Raw genomic sequence first — 19,952 nt, forward strand, 5'->3', positions numbered from 1 at the left:
ATTCAAGAAAGGTCATATAATGCTTTATCTCCTTGCATTAGGTGAAATATGGACTCTCATTTTTGCCCCTTAAGGATTTCCACACCTCCTCTCTCTAGAAAAACGGGGTGAAGGTCAAATTTTTGCAAACTTGTTTCGGAAAGACCCTCTACACTAAAGAAGGTGGTGTATGAAAAACATCATTGATTTCTCCCTCCGCATCCAAAGTATGTACAACATGATGTCTCACCACTTGTGATGATAAGAGTTAGAGATTGATTTGAGGCATGGAGAAACACCCCAAATCCACCACCCGATGGGAAATCAAGAACTCAATCTTCTTTCGACTTTCATATTGGTGTGAGTTGAAGATCAATCATCTCTTAGATCCCATGCATATCTTCAAGAATGTGGCAATAAATATTTGGGACCATTTAATTAGTAAAAGAGATACCAAGGGTGCAAGGGATGACTTACAAAACATTGGACGCCTTCAAAGTGTAATTCCAATTGTAGGTGAGAGTGGTAACATAGTTTTACAAAAGGCACCATGGGTATTAACCAAGAAGGAGCACAAGAAGGTGAAAAGTTTGATTGTCTCTTTTTGTACACCAATGGGAGTAATGCATTCATTGAAGGGTACCTTCACAAAGACCAAAAAGAAAGGAGAGGTACAATTATATAGCCTCAAGACACACTATTGGCACAAAATATTATAGGTATTCAAATATTCTTTTATTCGGTTTCTTTTTATGGTACATAATTTGTAGGCTCATATACTAACTTCCATTTTTTTTCTATGCATAATTATTATTCCAATAGCAATAGTTGGTTGTGGAGACAACAAGGTGAGAGAGGCCATTTACAAAATGGGAATCTTGGTTAGGTATGAATCTTCTCTTGAATTCACTATCTAAGTTATATTTAATATTTGGTATTCTCATGCAATCACAAGTTATGTATAATGAACAACACACACTATGTATGTAGGTACATATCCTTAAAGGAGATAGATCCTACATCCATTGAGATGGCTCGTCTCAATGCTATTGAGGCAGTGTGTATGATTGAGGAAAACTTTCCTAGAATAATTTTCACTAGCCAATTGCATCTTGTGGTGCATTTGGTTGATGAAATGGCACTTTGTGGTGTTGCTCATGTTCAATGAATGTTTTTTCTTGAAAGGTTCACGAAAACCTTAAAGGAATTTATGAGACAAAGAGAAAGGCCAGAAGCAGGCATGGAAGAGAGATGGTTGATGCAAGAGTCTCTTGTGTATATCTCAAAACATCTCTCTTGCTTAAATCCTTCCATGCCACAATTGTGGAGAAATGAGGAGGATGACCTACTAATCACTAATGTGCCATAAGGAAAAGGAAGGCAATAAAGACTAGATGAATCATTAGGCCAAAAGGTGAATACATTCTACATTCTAAATAGTCTCATCACTCACGGGGACGTGGATTAAGAGATACAAGGATGCAATCAATAGACGAAAGGATGACCGACTAATCACTAATGTGCCACAAGGGAAAGGAAGGCAACGAAGACTAGATGAAGCATTAGTTGTTTAATGCACTATACTAAATATCATGCTTTTGTTTAATGTTAGTAAAAACTATATAATGTAATATGGTCAGAGGGAAGACACTTTCGTACGAAGCGTGTGGATTCTAAAAGAAAAACATTTAATTGTTGTGTGATGGAAACTTTTGTGAGCAAGAAAGTCAAGCTAGTACACATGATACCAATGTCATAGAGGAAAATCTTGAGTATTATTAAACTATTCAAGATATTCTTGAGATTCGGTTTAGAGCATTTACTCTATTTATCTTTGATGTCAAATGGTTCACGGCGGTGATATATAGAGGTGCTCAAGCAACCATGAGGAAACATCCAAATGGGTTTTTTCAAATTGATTCTACCAAGTTTTGGAATGATGAGAAAGATACTTTTGTATTATCTCAACACTGCCAATAGGTTAGTAATCCAGCCAATCACCAATAAATCTTGATGTAGCAAAATAGCAGAGCAACATTTCGTTGCTATTGTCACTGCTTTTGGTAGTGAAATTTTTCTGCTGATCATAGCAACAAAATGCCACATCCCGAAGGCCTAAAAATTGCTATGCCCATGACATGTTGTAGTGACGTATGTATGTATGTATGTATGTATGTGTGTATGTATGTATATACACACACACACACATACACGCACACGCACACACACACACACATATATATATATGTATATGTAAATAACACATAGCATATACATGGTATATGTTCAACTATGTTAACTAGGTTTGGATATTTATTAGGAAATATGTCTTTTTTTTAAGTGGTCTTTCTTTATCTAGTTAGATTAAAGGATACCTCTAAGTTTATAAGTATTATAAATTACAAATCTCCTAAATACTTGAAGCTAAATCCTCCCTATTTACTTGTCTTTAATAGCTATAAAGAAAGAAATGGTTAATGCTTATAACTATGTTCTACAATTCGAACAAGAAAATTTTCTACAATCAAAATTTCTAAATTCTCCTACAAATAGTTCACTTGAAATATTGCAGAAATAAGACATAAAAAATTTAAAAAATATTCTTATTGTGTAATGTGTATTCTTTTTAAACTCACCAATACATTTACCCCTCACTAGCCAACACATTTTATCCCTCTATAGCATGATTATAAATTTTAATGAATTTTCAGAGGATTAAAGAACCCACCATATAACACATTAAATGATTACAAATTTAATTGTGTATTGTTTTTAAATTCTACACCAATCTAGATATAAATTTATTAAATAGTTATAAATGTGTGTTGTGTTCAAACTCTCTAGCCAACATATTTGTTCCCTTTGACAACTGTGTTAAAAGAACTAATTACGTAAATATAGTAAAAGATTGCAATTTTTGAACATATACAAAATCGCCATCAAATACATGTAATGTGTAATGATGAAGAACAAATCTTACCTACATGACATAGCTTCCTAACTATGTCCAAATTATTTGGCTACCACTTCTTAGTCCAAATTTCTTCACACAAAGCTTCCAATTTATTAATGTGAAGTCTAATGCATGATCTCTCTCTCTCTCTCTCTCTCTCTCTCTCTCTCTCTCTCTCTCTCTACTAATTACATGTGCTTAGCTCCACCATCTAAGATAAGTTATTTAAATAATATATGGTTTGTTGTTGTCTTCATGACCATTTTTTACAATTATTGCATTGTTGATCATTCTTTGCAAGGGATACATTATTTATAGCACCATTCCTTGGTGGTCAAAAGCTTAAACATGTCCATATGCATCATGATATTGATAAGGAAAAGGCTACAACCTGAAATCATGAGAACAATCTATAATATAAAAAAAGCTTTATTTTGATACATTAATTTGAGATATTAAGAGCTTGAAATAGTTTATTCAAATAAGGTTTAGAAAATTTACCTAAGTTCCAAAGAAACATCAAAATCTTTTATGATTTGAGTTTTCTCCTTGGAAGCACAAATGTTTGGAAAGGTCTCCACAAAGTTGCGCTCCATGGTTACACAACTTGAGAAAATGCTTGACTGGGCTTCTACAATCTAATTTCAACTTGATAAGTTAATGTATGCACATGATGCTCTATTCCTAAAAATTCTAATCATTGTAAGTTGCATATGACAATAATACCTTGAGGGAAAAAAACAAGTATAGTGCATGCAAACAAATGATAATTTTAGAAGCAGTGTCACTTTCATTATCCATTCTCCTTATCCTTTAAGCTCATTGGTTTCTTAAGGTAAGTTTTACACATTTTGTTAACTTGGGGTTATGTGTTAAGGTTAAGTACATGATCTCCCACAAGGCTCTACATGCACGCAAGTTATTATGAAGCTGATAATTCAAACATGTAACCCATTTCTCAAACCCAAACTCATGATGAAACCTTTGCATCAAATCACACCTTTAGAAATCACGTCTATTCAGCCAAAGGCCTAGGAAAATACAAAAAAGAATCCATGTTTATTACCATACCCAATTAGGCCTCCAAGGCCAAATGTTCTCGTTGATGTTGTGATAGGTGAAGGAACCTTGACAGATAATGTGGCCAAGAAAATGAAGGAACCTTGTGGGATAATGCAGCAGGAACACAAAGTTAGCTAATCTTAGATCCTGGGTGATCTTTTGAAAATCAGGGTCCTCATCTACATGATCAACTATTATTACAAAAGATGAGTTTTTGGCCTAATTATCCTATGAAAATTAATTATCTTAAATTGATCATCGATCAAGATACCAATAGATTCAAATAAAATATAAATACATCTTGAAGATGACTTTTTGGACCAGATAACACTAAGATTTTATAGTCTTACCATTTGGTTTGATAAATGCTTCCGTAAATTTCATGTGTCTCATGAATAATATACATCATGGTCATCTTGAGTATTTAATTTTGGTATTCATAGAAAACATATTTGTCTATTCTAGGAAATGAAACATCATAAAATCCATCTATAGAAGGCTTTTTATCAAAGCTTAGGAACAACAAGCTTTATTGAAACCTGTCCAGATGATTCTTTTCCAAGGACCAAACAAATAATTTGCCTCAGTGGGGTGATATACACGTGGACCATGACATGGTCGAAGTAATTATTCTAGAATGACCATGTAAAAGCACATGGATCATGAGACATAGTCAAAGCAAATGTTTCTACACATGGATCTTAGTTGTGTCCGAGATGTAAGAAGCCTCCTTAGCTTAGCCCAATATGGGAGAAGACACATCAAGGACTTTTTGAAGATATCTAGTCCTCTTACAAACTTGACTAAATAGGATTTTTTATTCTTATAAACAAAGAAATGTAAAATTAAGGCATTTGAATTCATCAAAAAAAGGGAGAATTGTATTACCAAGATTTTGGAGATCGGTAGACATTTTATGGTTACTTGTGACAATAGTAGGAACTGCATAAATTAAGTATTATCCCAATATAGGATAGTCATAGCCTATGAATTCAAGAAGCATGAGAAGAGACATTATGCTCATGACCTAGAACTTCTCAGGTGGCGAGGGGGGGGGCAAGAAGAGGGCTATATCAAATCTCTTATCTTTGAATTTTAAGTATTTAAAATGGCCCCAGTATACAAACAACATTTTTTCATAATTCATTAAAAAACCTATAAATACATTTTTGCAAATTTATCCCCAAAAAATGAGGTAAAAATACTTTATTTTGGGCTCACATGAGACATTCACATATATTTTGGGCTCATGTGAGACATTCAAATATATTTCTAGTGAACCCCCCAATCTTTAATATTGTACTACTTGCCCCAAAGCATTGAAGACATTTTTTGTTGTGGGAAAACAATTTGAATTGAGGACATACTAGGTCTCAAGTATTTATCTACCCCTAACTCTCCTTCTCAATAGAGATAATGAAAGTAAATGACATTGTTATATAATACAAATAAAGTTGTCTTTTAATGGACACAAGAAGAAATAAGTTGATGCTCTTAGCAAAAGACCCTTGTGCAATGTTATCACTATAATAAGGTTGGAACTAAAAGAACAAGTTAGGAATGCATTAAGAATTAACACTCATTTTGACTCCATTGTTCAAAATATAGCTATGAGGAGTGTTGAATTCTTAAGTTGAGAATAATTCACAATGGAAATATCTACTTCAGACACATATTTTACATACCTAATTAGGAACAAAAATCTCAAGAACTTCCATGATGTTCTTTTCTCAAGACATGTAGGGTTTAAAAAAGTCTTAGTTATGGCTATAAATAAAGATAGATGTTATCAAACATATAAGAAAATGCTTACACTACTATTAACCACTCTGTAGGTTAACATAGTTTCACCCGCTCGACCTATCGGAAGTCACTTTGTCATCTTACCTGCTCAAACTAGCACTTATCTTCTGTAAGACCTAGTTTAAAATAGTTTCACCTACTCGACCTACCATAATGTGCTTTTCCATATTACCTTCTCAAACTAGCACTTATCTTTGTAGGCTAACATAGTTTCACTCATCGGAACTACCGTAAGGCGCTTTGCCATCTTACCTGCTCAAACTGGCACTTATCTTCTATAAGATGATGCTAGAACATATAAAGCAACCTTACCTTATTCTTAATGTCAAATGGGGAGGAAAGTATAAATATTTTATGTATATACTTGCTAGACTAGTAATAGAAGGTCACACCATTTTTAGTTTGACCAACCTAGTGTGAAAACTAGTCATTTGTATATAAATCATTTTTTTACAATAAGCGTTACACAATCATTCCTTGTAATAGAATACTTATGAGCTCCCCTTCTTCATTACTCTTGCTTGCTTGTTCCTTATTGAATCTTGCATGCTTGATAGATGCTTAATTTCTAGATAAGATTGTTTGTAGGTTTTCCTCATATATTAGCTTCCTCTTCTTCCCCCACCTTTAGTGAGAGAAAACCATTGCAAAGACTATCTCTTTTTGCCTCCATCTAGGCATAGAGAGCTCCTTCTTCACCCCATTAGTAAGAAGCATTCTGGTGTGACAACAGAGCGATTCAACCAAATGTGATTCTAGAGGTAGTATCTCTAATATTGTACTACCAACCAATTATAACTGCCGTAAAGACTTGTAAGGACATACCTACTCATGTCCTTTAAGGATTTTCTTCTCATATAATCTGTAACCAATTACAATTTCCAAGGAAAATTCTTATCCTTTGTAATTATTAGAGAATTAAAGTATAATTATTATCCAATATTTACCCACCCTTTCATAATCCTAGTACATAAAAGTATGTGCCCCAAATAGGCCTATTTCAAAAAAATAAAGTATGTGTTCCTAGTTCATATAATAAAAGGTGTGAGAATAGATGCGAGTCAGAATATAAGTGAGTCAACATAAGTAAGCCGAGAGACACGAGTATTGAGGCACGAGTTAACACACATGTGAACCTAGAGACATGAGCCTAGGAAAAAGACCAATAAATCTTAAAACTCCAATATAAAATTTGAGGAAAAAAACACAGTTTTTGTAGCTTGAGGAGAGGAAACATATATTGAATCAGTTTCAGACCTACTTAAGGAAAGCAGTAGAGGCCGCTTCACTAGAGCAAAACCCTTGATGCAAACTCGATCTTGACTAATTATTGGAAACACAACAACACAACCACCAATAGTGCACACTTCATCAAACCCACCTAGCTTTCAGTAGTCTAAGAAAAGGATTAGCACTGAGAACAAAGTGCTTCCTCAAACTCACTTAACCTTCAACCCCAAAATAGAGTGCTTTCTTGTTAATAAGGAAAAACTCCTTTATATCCACCTTAAATGAGGATATTTAGGACAAGATGGGCCAACCAAATGCAGACATAAGTGGAGGAACAATGGAACATCTAGAAACAAGAGTTGCCAACGGTCCTCCAAGCCCCAGATTCACCAACTGGCTATGTAAATAGCACCATAAACTTCATGAAAAGGGAATTACTCCGTTCTATTTTTGGGCAAAGCTCCAGTAAAGGAGCGGAATTAAGGCCAAGAACCTCAAGTTTTTCTCCTTTAGAAAGTGGTCAAAAACCATGTTAGATGCTAGCATGTTTAAACATTTGGTGACGATCCTGGTGACGATCCTGAGCTAAGATTATCCCAAGCTGACCATAACCACCAAGTAGTTCATCAACCATATTTTTATGATATTGAGACATGCCTCGTTTGTTATACCATTAGGAATAAAAAAAATAGCAAGCACACACAGTGTAAGTAGGAGTCCCACTTTCCACAAGAGCTTATTGTAGGAGCCCCTTCACCACAGAAACGAGTTCTAATTCAGATGAAGAACAGGGAATGCGGGTAAAGGTAAAGAGTCAATGTTTGAGACTACCTCAAACCAAATAAATTCACAAGGGTGTTTACATAATTTTTCCTTAGCCATAGAAATCCTGTAACATCAAATAAAGCTAATAGCATTGGACAAGTCCCATTGGAAACTAGACAGCCCAACCCCATGGGGCAAGAATTCCTAAACCGTGGAATAGAGGGTTTTGTGTAACCACTCCTTTACATCCGCCTCCTTTTGTTTGTAAATATGCAAAATATATGCTTAAGATGGCATTTGAAATGGGAATGGGGGTTACCATAATACCTACTAGAGGCTCAGACTTGGGCAAAACAAATCCAATCCACATCTCAAACGATGATGAACAAATTTGGTGTAACTGGAGATCCCATTCAGTATCTAGAGAAGTTGGATAAAGTTTGATGGAAATGGAGATTCCATTTAGTATCTAGTGAAGTTTGATCAAATTTGGGAGGTCATGGGAATGATTAATAATCCCACCAAGATTCGCTCATTCACACTTTTCCTTCAAGAAAAAAAAAGGCCAATGGTTTAGTTCTCTAAACCCACATGAAAAGGCCAGCTATTTAGTCTTGTAACATACATTCATTATGGGATGCTTTCCCATGGCAATGAGTTAAATAGAGAACTATCACATAGATCTATAACATGAAGTAAGAGGAGAGTAAAAGAAAATGGGATTACATTACTAGAACCACTTGAGTATCCCCACATTAGATACAACCCCCTACAAGAGACTAGATTATTCAACAAATTTTATGATCAGTATCAAGAGCAACACGCTTGATGATAATTTCTATAGATCTAGACAGTTCATCTTGGATGAGTATGCTCCCGAGGCAATGAACCTTGTAAGACAAGGATGTAGAAGTCATCCACCCAAACCAAGAGATAGAGGACACATCGACCAAGGGTGTCCAACCAAAACTAGGTATATTCCTAATAAAGGACATAAGCATGGACGAGTTGGCAAAAAATGTCCTCAATCATTTACAGTGGCAAGGCTAGCCCCATGGGCAACCCCAAGGCCAACCATGCCAATTAGTCAAGTGGGACACCCACGTTTATTTCCACCAAGAGATATGGTTCAGTGAACAATTTTTTACCAGAACCATACAAGCACGGAGTGTCCACTACTAAGACTTCGACAACAACAATACTTTTCTCATTGTTATTGCCATGGGAACAATGATATAATCCATTATTTGTACCAAGGAAACATGGCACCACCACCTAGCAACCACACTAGCACTACCGCCCATAGGAAATGATTCTCAATTGGCCCATAATCATGTGCTCATTTTTAAAAACCCTATATCGAGAGGTATGTACAAACCACCACCAATGCCATACCCACCTCTCATATTTTCACACCCTAACTGATTACTCCTGAAATTGAACTGGTACAACAACACTACTCGATGACTTTGCTAGTGGACTCTAACATTCCAAAATGAAAATTTGCGAGTCATATAAGTAATAGGATTTATATAAATAGTACAATTCATATGGATATCTAGAAAAGAACAACCCCATCCATTGACTATGCCTTCTTTTTCAAGGATCTGGTGCAATAAAGGGAAAGAGACTTCAATAACATGTCATGCATACCACCTCTTCAATGTTTTCATTGTAAAGGCCTGCACTGTGTTTTTGAGTGTCCTAAAGTTTCCTCATAGAGCCATCTCACAAGTGCTCTAGCTCCATCTTATAATCCAATGCCAAAACCCAATGGCATTCCATACAAAGGTAGATGTTACAAGTGTGTGTGGATTTGAACATGCTTTCAATGATTTTCCCAACAAAGTGACAATCACCCTAGTCAAAGGAGAATTAGCCACTTTAGTGAGCCTTAACTTATTTTGTGTACAAGGAAGGCTTATTCATAAAATCCCCCTTAATGTCATCGCAAGGATCCAAACTAAGGTGATGACAGTTACCAAACAATAAGGAAACATCCAAGACAGTTAAGAGAAAAAAAAAGCTCAGACTTCAACCTCAAAGATAGCAACCAAAGAGCATGAGTCATAAGCCCCAAACAAAGGCTATAGTAGCCCCTAAAAAGACTAAAAGGTCCAAAAGAAGAAAATCTCAAAGATCACCATGCAAAAATACAACACATGATCAATTGTGTTAAGGGCAACGATGTCGTGACATTAACATTGGTTTGGATGATAGTTCCAAGATACCTTCCTCGTGAAAGATAATAATGGATCTCCCATTGAAAGACCAGCTCTTCCCAAAGAGAATAAACCCATTTACTATGCAAACCTTCCAAAGAAAATAAAAGAGAACCCCAACCCCGTGCTGAATGAAAAAACCCAAGCACTGATAAGTAAGCTGGAGGCTGAACTAGATCCAATACTTAAGCATGTGGTCAAGTAACAAACCACTTATCCCACTTGAGCATGTATCTCATACCCTACTCAAGTGTCAAACATAGAACCAGTAAGAGAACTTGAGAGTATTCAAAAGGAAAATATTGGAGTCTCTTCCTCTAGAACTAATCCAAGGAGATTTTATTTTGCTAGATACATTATAGGAGAACCTAGTGGGAGGGAAAACTTGGCCTTACATGGGTCATCATAGTCACCATAATATTTTCTTCAATGTGATAGGACACGACTTCATTTCAACCCCATCAAAGAAACCACCTCCCATGGAAGCAACCAACTTAGTGGGAGGGAAAACTTGGCCTTAGATGGGGCCTTAGATGGGTCATCATATTCACCATAATATTTTCTTCAATGTGATAGGACAGGACTTCATTTCAACCCAATCAAAAGCAACCACCTCCTACGGAAGGATCATTGTATATCCCCCACACATTGGTAGGCCCAAGCAGAGTACGAGAAAATTGAGCATGGATATTACACAAGGGAAATAGTAGGCCTCATAGCCTTGGAAGTTCAAGTCTTGAGATCAGATCTCTTTTACAAGTAAATTCTTGAGATTAGAGATCTCTTTTACAACAAGTAAATTCTTAATTTTGGAGAGAATGATCCAAATACATGACAAAGAACTCAAGAGCCCACAATCTTGAACCTGAAGAGGAGGAGGATGAGATGTGCCACATTGAAAGCTCTTCTTCCATACCCAAAACAAAAGGATAGCCAAAAGTGCCCATGAACAGGCTAGGAAACTACTTTGAAAGAGATGAAATTAACATCATGATACCTATCATTTATAAAGGCAAGATGATCTCTACAATATTGGATGGTAGTGATGGTGTTAGCATAATCACCAAGGATTGCTAATCGATTGTTGAGAGATCTGGTGGGGAAGCCCACGCCACTTTCTAGGAACAAAACTTTTGATCAAGCTTATTGAGATAGGAACACAATAAAATCTATTGGGTGTTTCATGATGCAAGATTATGACTTTTGGGATAAGCTTCCACCACACATCAACATGTCACTCTCCAGTGCATGTTGACTTCTAAAAATGTATTATTGTAATCCATGACCTTGCAACATCATAAGACACGCTACCATTCTGGAAAGATCTGTAAGATTCCTCTCCCAGCCCTTCAAGATGTCCAGTTTCTTCCCCTGTAATCAACCCCCCTTTTCAGAATAATAACAGATCTTGTTTCTACCTAAGAGAAAATATTCTAGAGAGTGATTATTCAATTTTTAGATATTTTTGGATGGAAAAATATCTCTTCTTATTAAAATAAATTCCCTCGAAACAGAAGTTCAAAAAGAGTTTCAGAAGGTGCAGAAATAAATTATAATCTGTTCAAAAGGCCTTAGCCTAAGGGTCTAGATTTTCTGAAAATTTTAGATTAAGGTTCTGAGGGACCAATTAGATTAATCCAAATGTAGGGAGGAGATAAACTGAAGAAATAAAGAAAATCCTCCCAAAAATGAGTAAATACTCACATAAGATGAAGGGTTGACTAAGGACAAGGTTATTAGTTAAAAAAGAAGAGATATTTAGAGGAAATGATGCATTTTTGACACAGTGTGGGGGAATTCCCCTCATGAAGGAGGCACCTATTTCACATGTGTGGTGGAGTTTTAAACTCTCAAATAATGAGATATTTCATCTCTCCTCTCTCCTCTCTCCTATTTTAACTAGAACCAAAAAGTAAGTAAAGCTGACCTAAAAATGGTCAAAAAAGTGACCAAACTGATCTGGAAAAATCTAGAATCAGTTTATTTGGTTAGAGGCTCACTTTTTCCTATTAATAGAAGCCTCCCCCTTTGTAAAAGTTTAATAGTGTTTTATGCAGTGTTACTCTACTTCTCCCCAGAGCCAAAAACATTGAATTCATTGATAATTCACTTGTTTTTTACTATTTCCTCTACAAAGAATTGGTGGCTACTCTTGATCCAAGCAAGAGTAGAACCCTCAATCCACCATCAAGCCAAAGGATAAACAAAACTCCATGTAAGTTAGAAATTCTACTTTTTTCTAATTCTATTCTATGGTTTATGATTTCTTGCTTCTTTTAAATTAAAATTGGATGTTATGCCTTGATAAAAAGGCTTCCCCCTTCTCTTCATTGAATTCAGCCCTTCTTTATCCAAGATGTGTAATCAATTAAATAGAGTTAAACTTTTCGTATTGTTTGCTCTTTAAAAAATGAGAATTGATTAAATTAGAGTGCTAAATTCATCTTGGGTTAAATTCTAAGTAGAATTAGAATGCAAAAATTGACAAATGCTCAGCTATACAAAGAAGGTTAAAGAAAAATTTTCTTAAATTTTGTAGAAATAAGTTTTATCTGTATGTTATTCAAAAAGAGTAATCCCCTTCAATTGTGTATTCTAAAAGTGTTATTTTCATTCTATGCATAGAAAAATACATATTGGATATTTTTTATTATAAAAGTATAATTTTCATTAGATTCAAATTTTATGCATATAGAAAGATGCATATTGGATATTATTTTATTATAAAAGTATGATTTTAATTAGATTCAAATTCTATGCATAGAAAGATGCATATTGGATATTTTTATTATTATATAGAAAGATGCATATTGGATATTGTTTTATTATAAAAGTATGATTTTAATTAGATTCAAATTCTATGCATAGAAAGATGCATATTGGATATTTTTATTATAATAAAAGTGTGATTTTTATTAGATTTAAATTCTATGCATAGAAATATGCATATTGGATATTTTTTATTATAAAAGTGTGATTTTCATTAGATTTAAATTCTATTCACAGAAAGATGCATATTGGATATTTTTTTATTATAAAAGTGTGATTCTCATTAGATTTAAATTCTATGCACAAAAAGGATATTTTTTATTATAAAAGTGTGATTTTCATTAGATTTAAATTCTATGCGCAAAAAGATGCATATTGGATATTTTTTTATTATAAAAGTGTGATTTTCATTAGATTTAAATTCTATGCACAAAAAGATGCATATTGGATATTTTTATTATTATAAAAGTGTGATTTTCATTAGATTTAACTTCTATGCATAGAAAAATGAATATTTGATATTTTTATTATAAAAGTGGGATTTTTATTATATTTAAATTCTATGCATAGAAAGATGCATATTGGATATTTTTTTATTATAAAAGTGTGATTTTCATTAGACTTAAATTCTATGCATAGAAAGATGCATATTGGATATTTTTTTATTATAAAAGTGTAATTTTCATAAGATTTAAATTCTATGCATAGAAAGATGCATATTGGATATTTTTTATTATAAAAGTGTGATTTTCGTAAGATTTAAATTTTATGCATAGAAAGATGCACAAAGGAATCCATTTTTATTTTAAAAGAGTTATTCTCATTTTATGCATAGAAAGATGCATAAAGGAATTCATTTTTATTTCAAAAGAGTTATTCATTTTGATTTTATGCATAGAAAGATGCATAAAGGAATTTGTTTTTATTTCAAAAGAGTTATTCTCATTAATTTTGGTTTTATGCATAGAAAGATGCATAAAGGAATTCGTTTTTATTTCAAAAGAGTTATTCTCATTAATTTTGATTTTATGCATAGAAAGATGCATAAAAGAATTTATTTTTATTTCGAAAGTGTTATTTTTCTTAAAATTTAATTTATGTATAAATAGATGTATAAAAGGATTTTTAAAAAAGTGTTATTCCCACTGAAGTTGATTTTTATAAAAGAATGAATGGATGGATAGATGTGATGTGAATCAAATAAATGTGAATAAATGGATGGATAGATGTGATGTGAATCATATAAATGTGAATGAATGGATGGATAGATGTGATGTGAATCAGATAAATGTGAATGAATGGATAGATGGATGTGGATGTATATGAAGAATGGATGTGGATGTATGTGAAAGAATGGATATGGATGTGGATGTATGTGAAGAATGGATGTGGATGTATGTGAAGAATGGAAGTGAATGTATGTGAAAGAATGGATGTAGATGTTTGTATGTGAAAGGATGGATGTGGATGTATGTGAAAGGAAAGATGTGGATGTGTATGTGATAAGTATGGATGTGGATGTATGTGGAAGAATATATGTGGACGTGGATGTGATGGATATGAACGAGAATTGAGGCGATGAGATGTGATGTAAATTGGATAGATATGAATGATAAGGGATGTGAATGAATGTGATGGCATGAGAATCAAGATGAGAATGAATGATATGGGATGTGAATGAATGTGATAGCATGTGAATCAGGATGTGGATGAATGATAAGGGATGTGAATGAATGTGATAGCCTGTGAATCGGGATGTGAATGAATGATAAGGGATGTGAATGAATGTGATGGCATGTGAATCGCGATGAGAATAAATAGTATGGGATGTGAATGGATGTGATGATGAGATGTGAATCGGGATGTGAATGAATGAGATGTGATGTGAAATGGATGTGATAAGATGCGATGTAAACTGGATAGATGTTAATGAATGTGATGTGATGAGATGTATGGGTAAATTCAAGTGGATGAGATCTGATGAGGTTAATTAAGGAAAGAAGTGTTGAGATGAAAAATGATGTGATTAGAGGAGAATAGGAATGCATATAAAATTAACGTGGATTAAGTAATGTAGATTGATGTGGAAAGATGAGAGTTCGTTATAGAAATTGTATTTATGAACTGTTTTTAAATGATTGTTTTATGTCAAGAATGCTGGGGAAGCATTTTGACCGTCTTGTGAATGAGGTCGTGGAGACCTAGCTGATAAAGTTACAATAGCTGATGGAGAGTCAATGGAGGACGTCTTGTGTAGCAAAGTCTCGTGTAGCAAGGTCGGCTGAGGTCTTGACTAGCCTCGGTTCGATTTAAATGGTGAGCTTCCGATACGGTGGATGAGGGACCAAGGAAGCGGCCTATGAGTGAAGCACTAGGTGACCTGCGAAGGATCCTAGAGGGTGCTGACCATATGGTGCTGGGGCTCTGGGAGGGTCGCTGACTCGTCGCTGAAGATACCCACAAGTACGTCGGGGAAGATATTGGAACAAGGAGTAAGAGTTGTTTTCTGAATTTGGGCATAGATCTGGTTGATTGACCTTGCTAGTCCTCAACGGATGAGTCCATGGCTCTTTTATATGGATCCATTGGTTGATCTTGCTGATCTTCAAGGGAGATTCCATTTTTATATGTGAATATATTGCCGGTTACTATGAACTAGGAACTATGGAAAAGGCACCTATGTGGACAAGTGGTGAGCATTCTGGTTGCCAATGATGCCATAGGTACATCGATGAAAGAATGATTGGAAAAAAGGATTTAACTTGAGATTTTGATGATTATGATCGGTGACACAATGATTTCATTAAATGATTGTTTTGAAAGATAGCTGATTCTATGAAAAAGGCAATTTCATATTGGGTGTGTAAGTGGTGTGACTAGCTTTAAGTTTGCATGAATATCCGGCTAGGGAGCCTGGGAACTCTTTTCCCTAGTACCCGGGATAAAACCTAACCAAATTCTTAATTGGATCCCATCACTAGAGTGGTTGGGCTAACCCATGGGACTTGATGGGGTTAGGCTGGACTAATGGATCCCTAAAATGAGACTAAATTTTTGTTGGTACGATAGATGAAGTAAATCCTGGATAAAAATTGTTCTATGGAAAAAAATCAACAGTTGTGCCTCTCAATGAGCAAAAAAGCGTTGGTCTCTATGATCCAAGTGCAATCTTTCCTTGATCTGACTATGGGACTTACGGGTTTGGTCAGATCAGCTCAGTTAGTTAAGGCTTTTGACAACGTTAGAGAAAAGTTATCCTGGAGGAATCACCTGTGCTTTTCGGGCAAGGGAAGTTTTTTTCGGGTTCGGTTTCGGAAGAACTGATGGATTAGTCTCTTGTCCCGATATTCGTGGGCGAGGCCCCGAGTGTGGGACCCTGGCCCATGCAAGAAGTGCTACTTCCGCTGCTAGCACCCCTGAATTCGTTGCGCGGTGGAGACAGGGATCTCACAGCTGGTATCAGAGCAAATTGGCTAATGAGGATCAACCGAGAAGCCAAGAATGTCATAAATTTGTGAAGTAGCAGTAAAAGGTTGTAATTGTGTGATGAAACTCATACAAATTGATATTCAGAATGAAATTCCTAAATTGATAATTGGATCTTCAGATGGAAGTACTGCAATTATATGGAATCCTTGACTTGCTTGAGGCCTAGACATGATGTATTTACCTTATAGTTCCAAGGGCCGTGACTACCCGTATATACCGAGGATATAACTACAGCTCTTCACTGGCAGTATACACAAGCAAATCTAAGATCTTGAAATTATAAGCAAAAATACTATCCAGATGATGAATTCGAATGTGGTTGATATGATTTTAAAATTCTGATTGAGAACTGATGAGTTGAATTGGATTCTGATTGAAAAATAATAATTCCTGAATTTTCGGTTGAAAAGCGATAAACTGAGCAAAACCACAATGAGGATGAATGGGATCTTCACCCAGTGGATCAAGTTAAGGGATGATAAATTAATAATAATAATAATAATAATAAAATTTAAAATCCTCCATGGAGGACTGTTCAGATGGAAATTTCGGTCTAATAGACCATTATTGTGTTAAAGATATGAATGATATGTTCTAAATGAATTGTTATATGATAATGGGAGTATCTTTATCCCACGATTTTGTGGAGACACCGAGTACAATGAGAAGAGCAAAATGGCTCTTGCAAGGCTGAAGATAGTAGAAATAGCCAGAGTGGCACATGGAGAAACCACTACAAGACAAACCGTTTGATCGGAATACCCAGACATGGAATGATCTCAAAATTTACCTAAGGACGAGGTTCTGTCCTCCCAGCTTTTTGAAAACAAAGATGAACGAATTCTTAGAGCTAACCCAGGGGAGCAGAACTATTGAAGTATCTCCTCCTTAATTACTCGCCACCACCGCTGAGTGAAGAACAGCTGATGGCCAGGTTCATTCAGGGATTGAACAAACCTTTGAATATTTTGGTGAAGAACGCCAAGCCAGTTTCCATGGCCGAAGCAGTGCAGATGGCAAAGGATTTCTCCAAGACCTTTAATGTCAAGCCTTCCCACCAAATCCAGCACCATCACCTTTCAAAAGGTTTTTAGTTCTAGAAGGTGATTCCAACCTTCCACCGCCTAAGAGATATCAGGGTCAATCCGAGTGTAAATTGGCAATCGAAAATGATTATATAGTTCAAAACAAGTTAATACATATTTTTTGGGGTCCCAAGCTCAAGTAAATCTTGCTACTTGAGCGCTATCTTAGTTTTTCAATTGTGCTATATTTTTTAAAATTTCTAAATTCTCTCTCAAGAACCATGAAACAAAGGTTTTAGGTGCTCGGTTTTCTCAAACTTGAGTTGCAGTCTCATGTAAGTCCTATTTATGGGTGTAATTCCTTATCGTGCTAGCATCCAAATTGCAAGGTTACATTTTTTAAAGACACACTAGGTCACATATTCAAACTCCTCAAGAGGGATTTTGAATATGCCTTTCCTAGCGCAAGTAGCATTTTATTTGCATCGTCCGAAAAAGGACACTTAAGTGTCCTTTTTTGGTACCAAACTAGTGTTAAAAAAGAAGAGATTTTTAGAGGAAATGATGCATTTTTGACACCTCAGTGTGGGGAAATTTCCCTCATGAAGGAGGCGCCTATTTCACATGTGTGGTGGAGTTTTAAACTCTTAAATAATGAGATATTTCATCTCTCCTCTCTCCTATTTCAACTAGAACCAAAAAGTAAGCTAAACTGACCTAAAAATGATCAAAAAGTGACCAAACTGATCTAGAATCAGTTTGCTTGGTTAGAGGCTCACTTTTTCCTATAAATAGAAGCCTCCCCCTTTGTAAAAGTTTAATAGTGTTTTATGCACTGTTACTCTACTCCTCCCTAGAGCCAAAAACATTGAATTCATTGATAATTCACTTATTTTTGACTATTTCCTCTACAAAGAATTGGTGGCCACTCTTTGTTTATTTCAAAAGAGTTATTCTCATTAATTTAAGATGCATAAAGGAATTCATTTTTATTTCAAAAGAGTTATTTTCATTAATTTTGATTTTATGCATAGAAAGATGCATAAAGGAATTTATTTTTATGTTTTTAAAAAACATTTCTTTCTAAAAATGTAGTATGCCGCGTCATTATTAAGTGAAAAATCAATTCTTAAGTGAAATGGACCCTCATCATATATTTACATGTAAAAGAAAAAAGGCTTCTCTAATCTTTTGTAATACACATAATGGATGTCTATTAGAAATTAATGGTCTTCTCACATTATCTTATGTTCATTCTTTAGTTTATCAATGTTTTAACTACCCTTTCATTAGAAGAAAACCATGTTAGACTAGCCTAGGTGCTTGTCATGTGCATGATCAATGCCATGTACCTTCTCAGGGCTAGTCCAGAGCAAGGCAACCAGAAAAAGACAGTTAGAACCAGAATTTAGGAGCACATAATGCTACCGGCAATATGGACTTGGAGGAAAAGGAAGGCTTGGAGAAGATGGTGCTATCGACTGCTTACAGAAGATTGGCCGCTGGATCAAACTGAGGCGGCTGGATCAAATCTAGGGCAGCGCTGCGTTTTATGAATGGAAAAGCGAGGACTGCTGGTCGGCCAGTTCCCCAAGCAAAATAAAGGCCTATAAATAGGCCAAGAAGTTCCTCTTTCAATTCATTCAATCCTCTAGGGATTGGGTCTCTAGGAGTCCCATAGGGGTCCGGACAGTTTTGGGTGTTGTTCACCTTTTAGATGAAGGCAGCCTAGGGCTGTGTAAGAGTACCTTTTTGTGCTATATGAAGATACCTAAATTTCTAGCATTTCTCTCTCTCTCTATATATCTGCGTTTTGCATCAGCATGTTTCCAGTAGTGTTTAGGGCTGAAAGAAGACTCTCAGAGCTTCCACGTGTTACATTGGTATCAGAGCATCAGGCTCAGCAAAACTAAACACTGATTCAGTCCCATATGATGGTGTACAGGTCCAAGGTACAGGAAAGTACAAGGATACAAAGCCCAAGGCAAGGAACACAGAATCGGAAGAGCTCCCAGGAGGTTTGTTGGTGGTGCTCCACAAAGCCAAAGGGGATGGCAGTCTTGTGAGCCAGATAGGTTCTCGGGCGACGGTCCCAAGGGAGGTTTATCCTCCAAGGGTGATGTGAGAGTGCCAGACTCATTTCTCAGGAATGAAGACCAAGACGGTGTTCAGAGTCAGGGCAAGAATGGATTGTGGACTAGATGGAACAGATGCATAGATCTTAGTTTGAGACGACATAGTAGTTTGGAGAATAGGCCGCGCTTTCAGAGAAAAGGGTTGTCAGGGATAAATAGATGACAGAGGGACTTTGGGAAAAGATTTGGGATGATGACAGTCATCCAAGAGCAGGTTGGAATCCCGTCATCAAGTTTAGCAGAGGGGGATGTCATGTGCATGATCAATGCCATGTACCTTCTCATGGCTAGTCCAGAGGAAGGCAACCAGAAAAAGATAGTTAGAACCAGAATTTAGGAGCACAGAATGCTATTGGCAGTATGGACTTGGAGGAAAAGGAAGGCTTGGAGAAGATGGTGCTGTCGACTGCTTACAAAAGGTGGGCGGCTCGACCAAACTGAGGCAGCTGGCCTATCAGAGACGGCTGGATCAAATCTAGGGCAAAGCTGCATTTTATGAATGGAAAAGCCAGGGCTGCTG

At 35.7% G+C, this 19,952-nt stretch overlaps 1 protein-coding gene across 2 annotated transcripts in view; it reads right to left on the bottom strand.

The window, feature by feature from the left end:
* Nucleotides 1-3,144: 3,144 nt before the first annotated feature.
* LOC147637428 (MADS-box transcription factor 23-like) overlaps nucleotides 3,145-19,952 on the bottom strand; it is a 24,872-nt gene continuing 8,064 nt past the window's right edge. The window contains exons 6-7 of one of the 2 annotated variants that reach the window (XM_086799226.1): nucleotides 3,434-3,570; nucleotides 3,145-3,323 (exon numbers count right to left, since the gene is read on the bottom strand). In XM_086799226.1, coding sequence (XP_086655352.1) covers nucleotides 3,317-3,323; nucleotides 3,434-3,570 — 144 coding nt within the window. In that variant the 3' untranslated portion in view covers nucleotides 3,145-3,316. Of the gene's footprint in view, nucleotides 3,324-3,433; nucleotides 3,571-10,943; nucleotides 11,386-19,952 lie in introns of those variants that run through there. The other variant, XM_086799227.1, reaches the window with a different exon arrangement.

The sequence above is a fragment of the Cibotium barometz genome, chromosome 6 (genome assembly GCF_041138505.1).
Source record: "Cibotium barometz isolate CiBa-2024 chromosome 6, ASM4113850v1, whole genome shotgun sequence".
Lineage (NCBI taxonomy): Eukaryota > Viridiplantae > Streptophyta > Polypodiopsida > Cyatheales > Cibotiaceae > Cibotium > Cibotium barometz.